Below are 17471 nucleotides of genomic sequence, written 5' to 3'. Positions count from 1 at the left end.
GACAAGACCCTTCATGGGGTAGAGTTCCCTACCGGAGGTCAGAGGGCTGGGAGGTAGAGGGAGATGGGCGCCTGCCATCCCCCCACAAGACCCATAACACGATGTTCAACACTGGCTTCCACGTGGCCCACCTCTGGTATCCCCCTCTTTTGCAAAGCATTTCCATTCAATCCTTATTTGTCTCCCATACAAACCCTTGAGGTTCACGGGGCAGACACGCCCTCCCCACCGTGTAGGTGAGGAAGGTGAGCCGAGAGGCAACGTGGCCTGCCGAGAGCCCCTTGCAGACCGCGCACGCGTGGCAGCCATCTGGAGTGCCTGCTGCGTCACCCAGTCATCCAGCTCCTGGCCTGCCCCTTCACTGCCTGGCCACCTCACTAACCAGCGCCTTCTCCCCTTTGATCATACTTTACCGCACACAGACGTGGACTGGAGCGTGGACATCCACGCCACTCACCTGAGCTATCAAATCTCCATTTTCCGCGTGCACCAAGATCACAGCTCCCAGCCCCTTAAGGAAGGTGAAGGCTTCATAGAGCTGGGGAAGAATAAACAGGGGTCGGGGGGAGATAAAATAAACATCACAGCCTGAGCAGCTGCAAAGACCGTTGTGCTCACACGTAGTCACCCACCCGCCGGCCGATGCGGCACGGCCGCTCTGTTCACACCGATGGAGAGTTAAGCCTTGGGAAGGATCTCCCTTTGACCCTGACATCCTCTGGATGCAAAAGCGAGAGGCTGTGGGTACGGCAGAACCGATCAAGCCGCACCGGGGCACGATTCGCCCTTGGTGCCCATCTGTGCCTTTGGCCTTCGGCTCTGCTCCGCTGGAGTGCCTTCGGCTGCTGCTGAGGACAGCCAGGCGGAGTCACTGGTGTTAGTTTTACAGAGACTGTAACCGAATGGGCTCAGCCTGTCCTGCGGCACCCGCGTGCCTCGGGAGGTCTGTACATCTTTACAAGAACTTTGACGCGTGTCATTTTACAGACCACGGTGGGGCAGGGGCGCAAAGTCTATAGTCACTCTAATGCTCAGATAATATATACCCTGCCGGGCACCCCCTCATTTACCCAGTACAGTTCCTGTCTTCTTCCCACCCGCAAAGGATCAGCACCCAGACATTCACGCGCGGCGGGGCCCAAAGCCGCCATGTTCCTTCTCCAGGGCCTCTCGAATTTTGCCTTTGTTCCCCAAGGGTGTAAGACAGCACCCCACCTCGGGACGTGTGCTTTTAGATGGAGACGGCAGGTGGGAGGACACTGAGGGACACCTTCCGGGACTCCATGTGCTCAACTCCATCGGCCCTGAGGTTTTGGTGGTTAGAACAGAACAGGCGAAAAGTTCACTTACGCTAGACAGACTCACGCTACTTTGTCATGAAATGGAACCAATTTTAGCCTTCGGTGACACATCAGAGGCCTCCAGGGCACCTCAGGGTATGCGAGTCCCTATAACTGCACGTGTTTATTTTGAAAGGCAAGGCACAAATGCACCGCCCATTGCACACCAAACCATATGGTAATAAGGAAGAACAGCTTATTGGCAACCGTAGGTGCCCGGCACTGCCCTGGAGCCTTGTATGAACTCATTCGATCCTCTGACAACCTTTACGAGGCAGGTGCTCTTACGAGTCTAAAGCACAGAGAGGTTGGGAAAGCTGCCTTGGGCTGCCCAGCAAGGCCAGAGCTTGCATTCTAAGCAGTCTGGCTGTCGTGCCCTTCACCCACCTTTTTAACCAGCAGAAGGCAGGGCAATGATAACAAAACAAACCAGGAGCCCCAGGGGTCAGAAGGCCAGGTGCCCGCAGTCACCATGTCACCCACACCACCAGAACATCACCTTCTCTCTAGCTGCTCCCCCCACACGACAGTCATTTGAAGCCAGCACAGCCAGAGGTGACCGCCCTGCACAGATGAGAAAACTCAGGGAGGGGGTGGCCCCAGTCACTCAACTGGCTGGAGAGACAGTCAGGACTCCCGTCTGGGGCAGAGCTAAGGACATGGTCCCCGGACCTGCTAGAGCCCCAGAACGCACTGCTCCGCTTTTGTCTGTAATAGGATCTGAGTCTGTCTTCTCAATGAGCTTTTNACTTGACACAGGTCACTCTGCAATTTACTGGCCAGACCAGGACGTGAACCCAGAGCCCTCCCTTGCCCGTTCTGACATCTCCCTTGCCCTGTGCTGTCTGGCCCGACAGCGTGGCCTATCCCTGCCCAGGAGAGGAGGTGTGTAGAAGGACCTACCTGGCTATCAGACATTTGGTAGAGATCCTTGTATGCCATGTAGACTTGGAAGGAATTGATACCTGTTTCAAGATTTAAAAAAAAGAGAGAGAGAGAGAAAACAGAAAAATGCATTTAAGAAAAGAGAAGGGTGTCTTTCCAGTCAATCGATGGTCACAGTACAGAGTGGTAAAGTTAGGATAGAGGGCTGCCCCCGGGACTCCGTGGGGACACCGAACCCAGCCTGGGGGTGTGGGCGAGGGTCAAAGGAGCCTTCCAGGGAAGTCACACAAGCTGAATCTGAAGGAGGAGGAGGGAGTGGAAGAGAAGGAGGGAGAGGAGGGGGAGAGGAGAGGGAACTATTTGGATTGAGAGTGGGGTGTGCATGGGTCAGGACGGTAAGGAGGATGAAAAGACACGGTGTGAAGGTACTAGAAGTGGATCCTAGGGACCACGTGGTTTTTTTAATCCCTCATTATTTTTATGTTAAAACGCATAGAACAGAATCCGCCATCACCGCCATTTTGAAGTGTACGATTCAGCGGCATTTAGTGCATTTACCATGTTGTGTAACCATCACCACGATCTACCGGAGCCTGTGTTTTTAAAGTAAGTGACATGATCAGGTTTTTTTTTGGGGGGGGTGTCTCAGAAAGACTGTTCTGGAAGCAGTGAGGAGGATGGGGGATGGGTCTGTAGAACAGCAAAGAGAAATGGCAGCTCATAGGGTGATGGTGAAAGCAAACGGGACAGGTGTGCTGAGACTCTGAGCCTGGACGGGAGCTGAAGGGTGGGGAGAGGATTCAAAAACGGTGAAATGACAGGATTTCATGTGCTGTGTGGACAGACCAGCAGGGAGCAGGGGACGTGGGGGACTCCTCCCTAACATGCCTGCCAGTTGCCCGACGACAGGGACTACGTCTTAAATACTATTTTATTATTTTTTAATGTTTATTTATTTTTTAATACTTTTTTAAATGTTTGTTTATTTTTGAGAGAGAGTCAGAGCCTGAGCAGGGGAGGGGCAGAGAGAGAGAGGGAGACACAGAATCGGAAGCAGGCTCCAGGCTCTGAGCTGTCAGCACAGAGCCCGATGCAGGGCTTGAACTCACAGACCATGAGATCATGGCCTAAGCCCAAGTCGGACACTTAACAGACGGAGCCACCAGGCGCCTCTTAAATACTATTTTAATTTGTATACCCACAATATGTGCTGTGCAATTAATGATTGGTCATGGAGTCTGGAAGCGTCTGGATAAAATGCATTTAAGGCAAAACTATGAAATGGGATTTAGAATTCCTTTACGTGAAATAATGGGGAAGACAAACCAAAAATCTCTTCTTGTATAGAAAACCCTGGCAGCAAAAATTCCTTGTCAAATTATCAGGAAAAATTCAAAGAAAAAGTAATATTTGGAAATTAACATTAAAAGGATCAGTTTCTGGGGCGCCCGAGTGGCTCAGCTGGCTAAGCGTCTGACTCTTGATCTCAGCTCAAGGTCATGATCCCAGGGTTGTGAGATCGAGCCCCATGTCGGGCTCTGTGCTGACAGGGCAGAGCCTGCGTGTGATTCTCTTTCCCTCTCTCAAAATAAATAAATAAACCTAAAAAAGTTAGCAGATAGTTATTGGGATGGATAATTATGATAGCAACACCATCCACGGATATTCTACTGGGGTATCTGGCAAAGTTCTATTTCTTACCTGGATGGGGGAGCCTCATACTAATTCATAAACCCACATTTTTTTTTATCTGTGTGGTTTTTCTACTTCTGCTTTACTTTAGGTTAAAAATATTAAAATAAAAGCAAAGAAGCCAAAAACCCTAAAGGGAAACAGTGCTTTCAGACAATTTAAGAAAAAAAAAAAACGGCTAAGGAAGATAAAAAAAATTGATTTTATGTGTAATCAGAGTAATTCACACTAAAACCTCAGCACTGCACCACGTTTCGGTTATGTTGCCATAAGCCGGGAGCTAGTGAATGCGCATGGAAAGGAGTCTCTCTTACATACCAATTTGCACCTGCTTAAAAGACCAATTAAGCAATGCTATCGAGAGTAGTAAACGGCCCAGTATATTTGGCCGGATAAGCCGCTACTAGCAGTAGAGGCTCAGGAAACACAGTGGGCCCTGGTTTTCGCAAAACCTCCCAAATTCACAGATGCCATCATTACAGTTTCTCTGCGAGGAGGCCGCGTGGGACGCCAGTTCTCAAGGACTGCACTGAGCACTTAACGGGACTGTCAACCCACCATTCTCTCGAAAGCAGCCATGTCCGTACCACGTGACTCCAGACCCCAGATGTTAGTCCAGGGCTGGGCACCTGGCAGAGACTGAGCTGAGCCAGGAAGTGGGACCCCCAAACACCTGGCTGGTCTTTGAAATAGTGATGACACCCAGACAAAGGGCGGGCCGCTGCATTCCACCGTGGTGACACAGAAGTAGAGAATGCAGGTCAAGGGTGGGGGCGGGGAACAAAACTGGCTCAGAGAGAAAAGCACAGAAGAGCAGGAGGCAAGACTCTCCGGCGAAGCATCCTTGGATACACATCATCCCTCAGGCAAATCTGCTCTGTTCAACTTAAGCCAAGCTCTGGAGGGAGTCTGTTGTTTGCAATCAAACACCGGGATGTTGCTACCCATATTGGTGAAGAAAACCTGATTCCTCGGCAATAAACAAGTTTCTTTACTGCACAGCTTCTCCCAGATTTTAACACGATAATGTGCATCAAGAATATTCAAGAACAGAAGAAACAGAGAGCATTTCCCAAACTTCTTGGACCCCAGAAGCCCTTTTTCATGGAATATTTCTTTTCTCACTCTTCAAATATTTACTGAGCACTTACTATGCGCGAACATCATCCTAGAAGCTAGAGATATGGCTGCGACCCAGGAAGATGGAAGGATGCCTGCCTACCTTCTACATGGAACAAACAATAAGCGAGTAAATACGTAAGGATATTTCATGCAGAGATGGGTGCTAGGAAGAAATTAAACAGGCTGGTAAAATTTTTAAAGTTTCACAAAGTTCTGCAGGGACTCTGCCTCTCCCCACTCCTTGAACGCAGGCTGGTCTGGAGACGTGCGCTGACCAGTGGCCTGAAGCAGAAGTGGCACCATATTGGCCCCAAGCCTCGCCTTGGGGCTTCCGGCTCACTTTGGAGCCCCGTGTGAAGGGACTCGGGAGAAGGTCCTGGAGATGGTCATTTTGTTTATCAATTCACCCGTCGATGGACATTGGGTTGCTTCCACCTTTTGCCGCTTGTGCATAACACTGTACAACTATCTCTTCAAATCCCTTCCTTCAATTCTTCCCAATAAATACCCAAAAATAGAGCTGCTGGACTGTAGGGTGGCTCTATGTTTAATTTTTTGAGGAAACTCCATACTGTTTTCCAGAGCGGCTGCACCAATTTGCATTCGAATCGATGGCGCCCAAGGGTTCCCATCTCCCCACATCCCTGCCAGACGTGTTCTTTTCAGATTGTTTGGTAACAGCCCTTTCACGGGGTGTAAGGTGGTATCTCATGATGGTTTTCACAGTTGCTGCTTGAACCCAGTATATTTTGGAGTGGTTTGTTATAAAAACAAAGGCTAAGTGATGCAGAAATCAGTGCCTAGAGGTTGGGTGCTGCAGTGGCCAAAACCTTGTGGCCTTGGCCTTGGGATTGAGGAATGGGTGGAGTCAGAACAGTCCCGGAGGAAACGGTAGGCAAAGGCTAGGTAAAATACCCAACAAACCGCTAGGGGAGGGTGGAAATGGGCCATTCATACTAGGTAGCAGCAACACGATGGGAAAAACTACGACTAGTAACTTGGAGGAAAATGCACCCAGAGAACTTGAGGACCTGCCTAAAATGATTTCCATGAAGAACATTGTATCAATTGGCGTCTTTAAGCTAAGTGTATGAAGCACCAGAAGACAGACATCAAAACAGACCTGAGGGACAAGGAAGGAGCAGGTTAGTTTGTAAGAGAAATTCAGTGAACACACAGGACTTCTCTCTACTCTTGCCAACCTGCAAACAGTTCTCCAAAATGAAAAATGACCTCAAGTGTAAGATTAAACCAAGGGCAGACCCGGAACTCTTTGTTAAGACCTCATAAAACGCCAAGGTGGTGCCCAGGAAACTTCTTTGGTCAGACAAAAGGGCTTTTAAGAACCTTTTTTCTTTTTTTTTTGAAAAAAAGTTTAAGTTTTATTTATTTATTTTTAAAGAGAAAGAGAGAGAGGATGAGCAGAGGAGAGGGAGAGAGAGAAAATCCCAACCAGCTCCACACCATCAATCAGCGCAGAGCCCGACGCGGGGCTTGAACTCACAAACTGTGAGATCGTGACCTGAGCTGAAATCAAGAGTTGAACGTTTAACCGACTGAGCCCCCCAGGCGCCCCAGGGCTTCTAAGAATCTTAAAAGTGTCATCACGGAGCACACTGCCTGTCACCTAAAGGAGAAAGAAGCCTCAGAAAAAGATTTGTCCATGGGGCACCTGCGTGGCTCAGTTGGTTGAGCATCCAACTCAATTTCAGCCCAGGTCATGATCTCACGGTTCATGGGTTTGAGCCCCATGTCAGGCTCTGTGCTGACAGTGCAGAGCCTGCTTGGGATTCTCTCTCCTTTATCTCTGCCCCTCCTCCGCTCATGCATGCATGCATGCGTGCATGCGTGTGAGCTCTCCCTCTCTGAAAATAAATCTATACATATAAATTTATACATATAAAGATTTGTCCAATGGAGTGAGCTACAATGTGACTCATTGGAAACCCGCAATGCTTTTAGGAAAACTATACCCTCTGTGACTAAAAGAGACTGAGCCTGTTCAAAATGAACTTTCTAGGGGCGCCTGCGTGGCTCAGTCAGTTAAGCGTCCAATTTCGGTTCAGGTCATGATCTCACAGTTCGTGGGTTCAAGCCCCACGTCAGGCTCTGTGCTGACAGCTCAGAGCCTGGAGCCTGTTTCAGATTCTGTGTCTCCCTCTCTCTCTGACCCTCCCCTGCTCATGCTGTCTCTCTCAGAAATAAATTTTTTAAAAACATTTAAAAAAATGAACTTTCTATGGGTAGGATAAGAGCTGAGAAGATACTTTGCTGCAAACACGGGCCATTTTTATGGAAAGCAAACTCCATCTTCCAAGGCTCGGGCCAAGAGTCCAGAGGGTAGAGCCTGAGCTACGCAAGCCGTGGCCTCAGACCGGGGACAGGAAGCTTCTCTGTAAAGGGTCAGACAGTAAGTGTTTCAGGCTTTGTGGGCCACATATAGTCTCTGCCTCAAATTCTTCTTTGTTTTCCTGTTGTTGTTTGGATTTTGTTTTGAAAAACCCTTAACCATGTAAAATTTCTAGTTGATAGGCTATGTAGAAACGGGCCACGGGTCCTATCTGGCCCACAGATTGGAGTTTGCCAGCCCTTGACCTCCGGCACTGCTCCCAAGGGGAAGGATTGACCTGGATGAAGGAATATTCTCTACCCCAGAAAAGGTCTGCCCAGAAATGTGTTCAGACGGATTCCAGAGTTCCTATGGAGTTGTGATCGTGTGCTACTCGTCTTCTCTCTTTTCCAAAGGGACTGTTTACTGTTGTCCCGTCTGCCCCACCATCGTATGTGAGGTACACAGGGAGTCAGAGGGCACATAATTTACCTCTTACGTTCACAAGTCTTTGGATCAAGAGAAGCCATAGCCAAGGAATCTCATCCACACCCCACATAAATGCTCATAATGAGATATTGGACTCTGAGCCCGATGCCATAACTGGAGGGAAATTTTGAGATGGCTGGATGGAGTGAGAGTATTTTATTTTATTTTTAAATATTTTTATTTTATTTCTAGGAGAGAGAGAGAGAGAGAGAGAGAGAGCGTGAGCAGGGGAGGGTCAGAGAGAAAGGGAGACACAGACTCTGAAATAGGCTCCAGGCTCCGAGCTGGCAGTCAGCACAGAGCCCGACGCGGGGCTCGAACCCACGAACCGCGAGACCATGACCTAAGCGAAAGTCAGACGCTTAACCAACTAAGCCACCCAGGCGCCCCAAGAGTATTTTAAATGAAGGAGAACTGTACTAATTATGGCCAGATGAGACACAACTCAGATTAAAATGGCCACAAGTTCTTCCAAGTTCATCTCATCAGTGGAGGAGTCTTTTTTTCCCATCCCTTGAATCTGGGGTACTCTTGTGGCTCGACTTGACCAACAGGATGAAATGGAAATGATGTCACGTGAGTTCTAAGCTTAATCTTCAGGAGGGCTTCCAGCTTCTACATTCAGCTGTTGGAACATGGCCACCAAGTGAAGAGGCCCTAGGAAGCCCATGAGAGGACAATAGATCACGTGTGGAGCATCCCCTTGCCCTCCCCCCTTCTCGCAGCCATTCCAGTTAAGGTCCAAATGTCTGAGCGAGCCCAGGCAAGATCAGTAGAGAAATTGTTCAACTGAGACCAGCTGTGGTGGTCAACCAACAGAATCAGAAGGTAATTAATGACTGCTGTTTTAAGTCCTAGGTTTGGAGTGGTTTGTTACACAGCAAAGCTAGCTGTTACACAGGGCAATGTGATTAAGAGACGATGGAAGTTCTCATAGAAAGATCCAGGAGGTTCATACCAATAGTGGAATGACACCTTTGCCCTTGCACTGCTGTTCTTAGAAAATAACCAAATGACACAGGCTAAACACTTGACCTCAGTGACACAGCCCAGCACCTAGCCAATGTGAGCTCCTCTCTTCTTTACTGGGTTCATTCCTTTTTTTCTGCTTTTCAATGGTTTCTGCATTAAAGTTTCTATTTTGAGACTGAAACACTGCTGACATCCAACAAAACCAGTAAGTGCTATTAATAGGGGTCTGTGGCTTATAAAACACGGGCAGGACTCCCTTATCAGTGGTTTATATAAAAAAAATCCCATCCCAAAGGAAGCCATTCTCCCTTGCCAAGTCTACACAGCATGCTGGCACTACCATTTTCTAGAATAACTTCTTGTATTTTGAGATTTCTAAAATAAGCCACAAGTTGCTTGATCTAAAGATGGAGTCAAGTGCTGCACCGTGGCTCTCACATCACACGGGCTGAGCCTGTCCTTGGGAGGCGCACGGTGAACCCGTTCTTTCAGCAGCCTGAATGCGGTGTAAAGAGCACCTGGCAGGAAGGAGGTTGGGGGCTGGACAGCAGCTTTGAGGAGCTGCACCTGTGGCCTGGACAAGGGCTCCCAGCAAAGGGAGCACCCAAGGGAGCTAACTAACTCCAGCCTGGGCCCCAGCTGCCAAGCCTGTGCGCTGAGAGAAGGGTACGTTCTTCCGACGGATCGCCCCAAGAGGGTGCCTTTCTGCAATTCTCAGAGACACCAGAAGGGCCAGCAGCACACAGACAACCGACTCCACACACTAGCTGCTGTGTGACGCCGCGGAAGCGATTACACCGCTGAGTTCGGATTCCATTTCTTTATCACCTGTGCTTTATTTTGCAGTCAGTGCTGATGACCATCAGGATTCCTGAACACGTCCTCTGACTTAGAGAGCAATGTGCTACATACATGCAGTAAGTATGTCCTGAGAACTTACTCTGTGCCAGTTGCGTGCTAAACACTTGGGGTGCAGAAGTGCATAAGAGCATCTGTCAGGAACTCAGTCAGCAACTCAGTCAGCTCCCCGATATTTGCTGCTCCTCTCCTATGTGCAGACATCTGAGGAAAAGCCCTTGAGAGCCACGTGAGCACCTTACAACCTATCCTGGGGACACTGTGGAGCCCCCGCAGGCGTTCACACTAATTACTTTTGTAAAGCCCACTTCTGTGGCTGGGAGAGGAATGCGCTGGAGGGGTAAGGCTGGGGACAGAGAGCAGGGGTGAGGCCGAGGAGGAATCTGGAGGAGATTCAGATCCACATCAGATCTGAGCTACTGCACAGGCAAAGCCACGGGTCCAGTGATGGACGGGGAAGGGAGAAGGAAGGGCACTTTGGAAATGATCATGGACATGGTTCCCCAGATTTCTGTCTTGAGTGAACGGCTGGACAGGGGTGCCCCTCACAGGGATGGAGGTCCAGAGTGGGAGACAGTAGAGTTCACGGGAAAAGGTACTGGGTTTGGGAGAACTTGGTGGTAAGTCCGAGCCCCGTGCGGACGTCTAGAGTTATGCTCTATGTGAGCCGGGGCCAGCGTCACGGTGGATGGGTGACCCTGGTGACAGGACACTATGGAAGCTGGGGGGCCCCTCAGGCAGGGGACCTGGACTGGAGCCCTGAGGTCACCACCATTCACTGAGCACCTTGGGAGGGAGAAGGAAGACCAGGCGGGGCTGGGCGGGGCTTGTAAATGATCCCACACGTGTTTTGATGGGGCTGCAAGTGCACAGAGGTGGGGAGAGGGCTTCACCCAAGGCTCCTGACGGTGCTGCCTGCCTTGGGGATTAGAAGGAACCTGTGCACTTAGAAGCCCTGATAACAGTACCTTTCATAACCCATCCACCCAATCTCAGACACACAACTGGGCAACAGGAAGGAAAAGGCAAGAATAATTGCTCTTGGCAGGAGCCAGCCTCTACAGAGGACCAGGGAATTCCTGCGTCCCTCCAGGCCGTTTGGTACTAGCAGCCCCTACAGCCTGTCTTTGGTTAACCCTCTGGGCCCCAGAGGAGGGCACCTTTGCCGGCTCACCCATCCTGGGGCAGAGGTCCTGGGGTCTCCTTCAGGAGATGTGAGGTGCAGCCTGTGACCTGTCCGTGGGCCCACGGGTCATGGGGGCTGATGCTCCTTTGGCTCATTCCTAAAATGCTGACACAGGGTAGACACAGGGCAGGCCCTGGGCAGTCATCTAGCCAGCGGCCCCAATGCTGCTTTGCATCAGAACACCTGAGCTCTGCAAACACATCCCTCTCGGAATTCAGGCTTAATTCAGGCTTAATTCAGGCCTGGGGCCAGGCTCTGGCAGCTTCCTAAGAGCTCCCTGGCCCAGGAGAAGAACCAGTGCTCTAACCCAAGTGCCTCCTGCTCCTGATGAGACAATGGAGCAGGCCACTGCGTGCCGGCCTCAGGCTGGGAACAGACATGAGAAAACCAACCTCCTCTTGATCATCACAGTCCACAGGGCAGTGAGAGCTCTGAGCCCCACAGCCCTGCTGGAGAAGCCCCCTCTGGGGCTGTGGGGGCTCCAAGGGAACCCCATCCCGGAGTCCAGAGCAAGTAGGAAAGGCTTCTAGAAGGTGTAAGTGCTTGAGCCCATCCAGGAGGATGAGCCTTCACACTGGACACTGGTTTGGGACCTCCCTGCGTGCCTCAGCTGCACCGAGATTAAGCAGCCTGAGGGCCACCAAATGATGAATGAAGCTGAAGGCCCTGGCAGGAGGTGGGGTTAGGCATCAAGGATCCTGCCTGAGGGACCACAGTGCCCTAGGTTCCCAGGGAGGAGGAGATGGGTAGCGGGTGCGAGGCCCCAGAGACAACAAGCTGCTTCTTGCCCAAAGCCCTTCCACTGAGGTCCCTGCCTCTGTGAGTGGCCGCATAGACACCAGCCCTTCACACTGCATCTGCTGCTCTGGCAGAGCCCGCCGAGTGTGGCCACGGACCCCTGGCTCTGGCAGCACTTACTCCTCTTCACCAGGGCAGATTAGAGTAGGACCTCTCTCCACAGAGAGCATGAGGTCCCCAATGCCTGGGTGCCGGGTGGAATTAGTAGCTCACCATCCATGGTACCTCAGGATAAGCAATCCCTACCATGCATGGCCTACCTCTGAGGTTGCTATGACAACCACGACCTGGCATCAAGGTGGAGAATTAACACTGAGTTCAGGGCATGGGTTTCGCACCTGGTACCTAGCCCTGGTGCTGTGGACGAGGCCGCCGAGCAACCAGAGAGCTCAGCTAGGGGACCTGCCCACCGTCACACGGCCAGGAAGCAGAAGGGCAGGATTTATACCCAGGTGGCCCACCTGCTGGGGTCGTACCACACCTGCTGCTTGCTACAAGGCACGTGACACCAGGTCATTTTGGAGTGCACTCCTGGTTTTAGAAAATGAAACCAAGTTAGGGACAGAGCCAGTGACCCGCCCACCGAGTGCAGGTCAGTGGAACCCGCCCAGCTGGGTCCCGGAAACCACCCCCTTCACCACTGTCTCCCACCCCAACACCAATAGCCCCACACAGACAGAGGGTGGGGAGCACCCAGGGTCCACATCCTGGTCTTCACCCTATAAAATATTTGCACAGGTAAGCATGGACATCTTTGCAAAAATGTTTTCCCAGAACACTGTTTGAAACACCAAACAACTGCAAATAGGCTGTGGCAGGTGCCGTCGGAAGCCCCCAAGAGCCCTCTTCGGAATGAAGGACTTCTCCCTGCTCCCCACCCCCGGCTGCTGGAAGAGCTGCGGGCAGATGGCCATCAGCTGTCAGGCCTGTTTGCACCACCCTCCATGCACAGAGGAGCCTAGCTCAAGGTCATGCCCCATCCCAGAGAGGCCACACCCCACGCTGGGCTGGTGGGAGGTATGAAGTCCCCACGCCCTAGGCTTCCTCGAGATCCATCTGAAGGTGTCCAGGTCGCAGGGCTCCCCGCAGCCAATCCTGTTTCCTGGGCTTCGCTCACAGGGGTGGATCCTGCAATCACCCTGTGGGAGGCAAAATAATGGCTCTCCCCTAAGACTGGATGTCCATGCCCTAATCCTCAGAACCTATGAATACATTCCCTTCCCAACAAAGGGAATCTGCAGATAGGATTAAATTAAGGACCCTGAGATAAAAGGTCATCCTGTGCTAGCAGAGTGGGCCCAGTGTGATTACCAGGGTCCTTTTTTTTTTTTTTAATGTTTTATTTATTTCTTGGAGAGAGAGAGAGACAGCGTGAGCAGGGGAGGGTCAGAGAGAGAGGGAGTCACTGACTGAAACAGGCTCCAGGCTCTGAGCTGGCAGTCAGCACAGAGCCCGACGCGGGGCCCGAACCCACAAACCGCGAGATCACGATCTAAGCGAAAGTTGGACACTCAATACCAGGGTCCTTTTTAATGAAGGAAGGAAGAGAGAGGTCTGAGTCAATGAGCGGGGAGGCAGTGGCTGAAAAGATGCAGGACCATGGGCAAAGGCACTTGGGCAGCCTGTACGGGCTGGAAAAGGTAACATAGTGGTGCCTTGGGGGACACAGTCAGTTAAGTGTCTAACTTTGGCTCGGGTCAAGATCTCACGGTTCGTGAGTTTGAGCCCCACGTCAGGCTCCGGGCTGACAGCTCGGAGCCTGGAGCCTGCTTTGGATTCTGTGTCTCCCTCTTTCTGCCCCTCCCCTGCTCATACGCTGTCTCTCTTGGTCTCAAAAATAAATAAATAAACATTAAAAAATATTTTTAAAAAAAAAGGCAAGGAAGTGTCCTCCCCGGGGCCTCCCGAAGGAGCCCACCATGCCAGCACCTCGTCTTAAGCCCTAAAGCCCACTTCAGACTTCCAGCCTCCAGAGCGGCCGTTTGGGTTGTTTTCAACCACAGGCTGTTATGATAGCAACATAACATAGTGAAACTAACCCACACTCACTTCCTGCAGGCCATCTTTTGCCTCAGAGTCTGCTCCCGGCAAGTCCTGACAACACAGTTTTTCAAAATTCTCCACGAGGGAGTAGATTCACCCAGAACCTCCAGAAAATGGAATACTCTTAGGAGAAATGATGGAATGATGATAAAAGCAATAACTGATTATACAGCATACAAATCAGGGGCCAGCACTCCTCTAAGTACTGTATACATACCCTCTCATTGGATCTTCAAAACAACCTTTTTATTACCTCTATTCTCCAGATGGGGAAACTGAGGCACAGAGAGGTTGAGGGACTGGCCTTAGGTCACACAGCCACTAAGTGGAGAGGCCTGGTTGCCCATAACACTTTACTGAGGATAAAAGCATACTGCAAGGGTGCCTGAGTGACTCAGTCAGTTAAGTGCCTGACTCTTGATTTCAGTTCAGGTCTTGATCTCATGGTTCGTCGGTTCAAGCCCCGCATGGGGCTCCATGCTGACAGTTTGGGGCCTGGTTGGGATTCTCTCTCTCCCTCTCTCTGCTCCTCCCCTGTGGGTACACATTCTCTCTCTCTCTCTCTCTCTCTCTCTCTCTCAAAATAAATAAATTAAAACGTTAAAAAAATAAAAATAGTCTTAAAAAAAAAGCATACTGCAGGGGCACCTGGGTGGCTCAGTCGGTTAAGTGTCCGACTTCGGCTCAGGTCATGATCTCACGGTTCATGGGCTTGAGCCAAGCATCGGGCTCTGTGCTGACAGCTCAGCACCTGGCGCCTGCTTCGGATTCTGTGTCTCCCTCTCTTTCTGCCCCTCCCCTGCTTGCTCTCAGTCTCTGTCTCTCTCTCAAAAATAAACATTAAAAAAGAATTTAAAACAGCATCCTGCAGATTATGCATATTATAGTTCCACCTGAGTAAGAATTATGGATATGTGAGCATGCAGCTCACAAATACACAAACAAGAATGCCTAAAAAGACAAAAGGAAATTATCGCTTTTTGCATTAGACACTTCCATGTTGTTTCTCACTAAACGCGCCCCAGTTCTTAAACTTAAATCAATAAAAAACATTACACAGCACGAGTTAGACACTTAAAACCGGGAATGCACCTAAAAACTGCCACAAGTCATTTCCTTACAAGCGTCCGGTCAAGGGGAGAAAATTCTTGGCCCTCTTCCAGGACAATGCAATAAACGTGACCCCACAAAGTCCCCTCCCCCACAGAGCTGCGGTGCTATCTTGTGACAGCTCTGTGATCTCATTGTCCCACCGGACCCTCTTCACAGTCCCACACAATCAGGCCCCCCTAAAGCTGATGCGATGAGGCCCATGGGGAGAGCGGAAAACTGCTCAGGACTTAACGTGAATTGAGGAAGGCAAGATGCAAAACAGTAAATTCCCCTTGGATTATGACTCTGCACAAAATAAGAGAGGGACTCACAGCCACTGCATTGGAGGGATGGCGCCTTCATGTGGAGACCTCACACATAAAAAACCCAAATGCCTAAATGGACAAAGAATACAATCAGACATTCACATCAAACTATGCAAAATGTTTGACATAATTAATGATAAAAGAACTGCAGTGTACAGAGGTAGGCTGACTTCGGCTCATCACATTGACAAGGATTTTGTAGAAGTTAACACCCAATGGTGCATGCGTGCAAGGAGCCAGAGACATGCAGACGGCGGCAAGTGTGTGCATCCTTCAGGAAAGCAGTTTGGCTGTTAAGTGTCACAATCTTGAAAATATTAAAACCTTGACCCTGCAAATTCCATCTCTGGAAATCTAAGGAAGCAATTAGAAATGCAAACAAATGTTTATAGACAAAGATGTTCACCGTAATACCATTTACAGTAAAGCGAATGGAAAGCCTAAGTGCCCCATAAAAGAAAATAACTAAGCAAATTAACCATTGCATTCTACGTTACAAGCCAGTAAAAAGTTATTAATGAAAAGTAATGATGACTCATAAAATGTTAACTGCAGATAGAAAGATTCCAAGTAACTGCCGGTGTATAAGTATATAAGGAGAAAACTGTCTAAATAGACAGGAAACAGAAAGCAATACTCCTTAATGTTAACATAAGTGGTGAGTGGGGGTATGTATGGCCAGGAGAAAATAACTTTTTCCTTCTCTTTATTTTCTGACTCTTTTGTATTGTGGAGAATATACTCTTATAATGAGAAAGCACAGCATCTATATCTTAACAATTGAAAACACCCTCTAGGTCTCCTTGTGCATCTCATTCGTTTGAGGCTGCCTCTTTAGAGAGCATCTAGAACGGCCCCTCTCCAGACAGACCACCCCTGCCCTGGTTCATTCTGTTCTCTTGCTCTTTGCTTCTTTAGTTTAAGTCACCTCAACATAATGCCCACTGTAAAGTGTCTACACTGTGCAGGGCCACCTGGTGCGAGGGAGTCCAGACAGACGGGAACTGGGCTGGGATACAGAGTTGGATAGAGACAATTCCTGCACTCACAACAGAGCTCAGGGTTTAACAGAAGAGCCAGACAGAGAATCGGTGTCCCATAATCCAAGCACAACGGAGGGGAGGGCCCAAAAAAAGGGAAATTGGAGAAGGTGCCTAGTTGAGCTCGGGAAGCGGAGTAGAAGAAAGGGCGGTCCTGGGAGGGCGTTCAGCATGAGCACTGGCCCAGTGGTGAAGCAGGTTTCAGGGGGTGGCCTCCAGGCTAACAAGTACCCCAGATACGTTTAGGTAGAGCATGAGAAATGAGACAAGATGAGGGAGGGCCCTGAGTGCCAAGCTAAGGAAGTCAGACTTTCTTCTGTGAACAGGGGGACACCTCCAAAGGGCTCGGAGAAGTGGACAGACTCCTTAAAGAGGATCTGGTTTCTCCATCGTTTGTGCGGCAGAGTGCAGCACACAGCTGGGCTCACAGCAGTGCAGACAAAGGGATTTTTCGCTCCACATAAGCAGACCCACCAAAGAACCAGGAATTCCAGAGCTGAGCCCCCAGTCTGAGACTTGGACTGACCTTTATCCTGCACCAGCACCTCCAACTCCTCCCGAACGCCATCGTGCCAGCTTGTGATGTCCACGTGGAGGGAGTAGTCACAGCAGGATTTGGTGTCAGCTGCTTCATGCCATTTCTCGAAGGAGGTCAGCAGGCTAGACCCAGGTTCAGGGACAACATGGTCAACTGTGAAAGAAGAGTATTTGTCACGTTCCAAAATGTTTGGGACCCAAGTTGTTCCAATGGTAGGTTCTAAGAGCCTCTTCACCCCAGCATCACCATCACACCGTCATCACCATACCACCATCATCAGCGTCACTATCAGTAGCATCACCACCTTAATCATTACTATCACTATCACCCAACTGTCAACACCACCGCTATCACCATCATCATCATCATCACCATCACCATCATCACCATCATCATCATCACCATCATCACCATCATCATCATCATCATCATCGTCATCACCATCATCATCGTCATCACCATCACCATCACCATCATCACCATCATCATCGTCATCATCACCATCATCATCATCACCATCACCATCATCATCATCACCATCATCATCGTCATCACCATCATCATCGTCATCACCATCACCATCATCATCATCACCATCATCACCATCATCATCGTCATCATCATCATCGTCATCACCATCATCGTCATCACCATCGTCATCACCATCACCATCATCATCATCATCATCACCACCATCATCACCATCATCATCATCACCATCATCACCACCATCATCACCATCATCATCATCACCATCATCA

General features: G+C 49.9%; 1 protein-coding gene across 1 annotated transcript in view; it reads right to left on the bottom strand.

The window, feature by feature from the left end:
* The window catches only part of CRMP1 (collapsin response mediator protein 1), a 73790-nt gene that overhangs the window by 22888 nt on the left and 33431 nt on the right, over positions 1–17471 (bottom strand). The window contains exons 4-6 of the mRNA XM_077750417.1: positions 16699–16863; positions 2244–2305; positions 458–538 (exon numbers count right to left, since the gene is read on the bottom strand). Coding sequence (XP_077606543.1) covers positions 458–538; positions 2244–2305; positions 16699–16863 — 308 coding nt within the window. The remainder of the gene's footprint in view (positions 1–457; positions 539–2243; positions 2306–16698; positions 16864–17471) is intronic.

Source organism: Crocuta crocuta, unplaced genomic scaffold (assembly GCF_008692635.1).
Source record: "Crocuta crocuta isolate KB4526 unplaced genomic scaffold, BGI_CrCroc_1.0 scaffold179, whole genome shotgun sequence".
Lineage (NCBI taxonomy): Eukaryota > Metazoa > Chordata > Mammalia > Carnivora > Hyaenidae > Crocuta > Crocuta crocuta.
The sequence above is the reverse complement of the archived record's forward strand: the minus strand, read 5'-3'. Positions and strand labels throughout refer to the sequence as shown.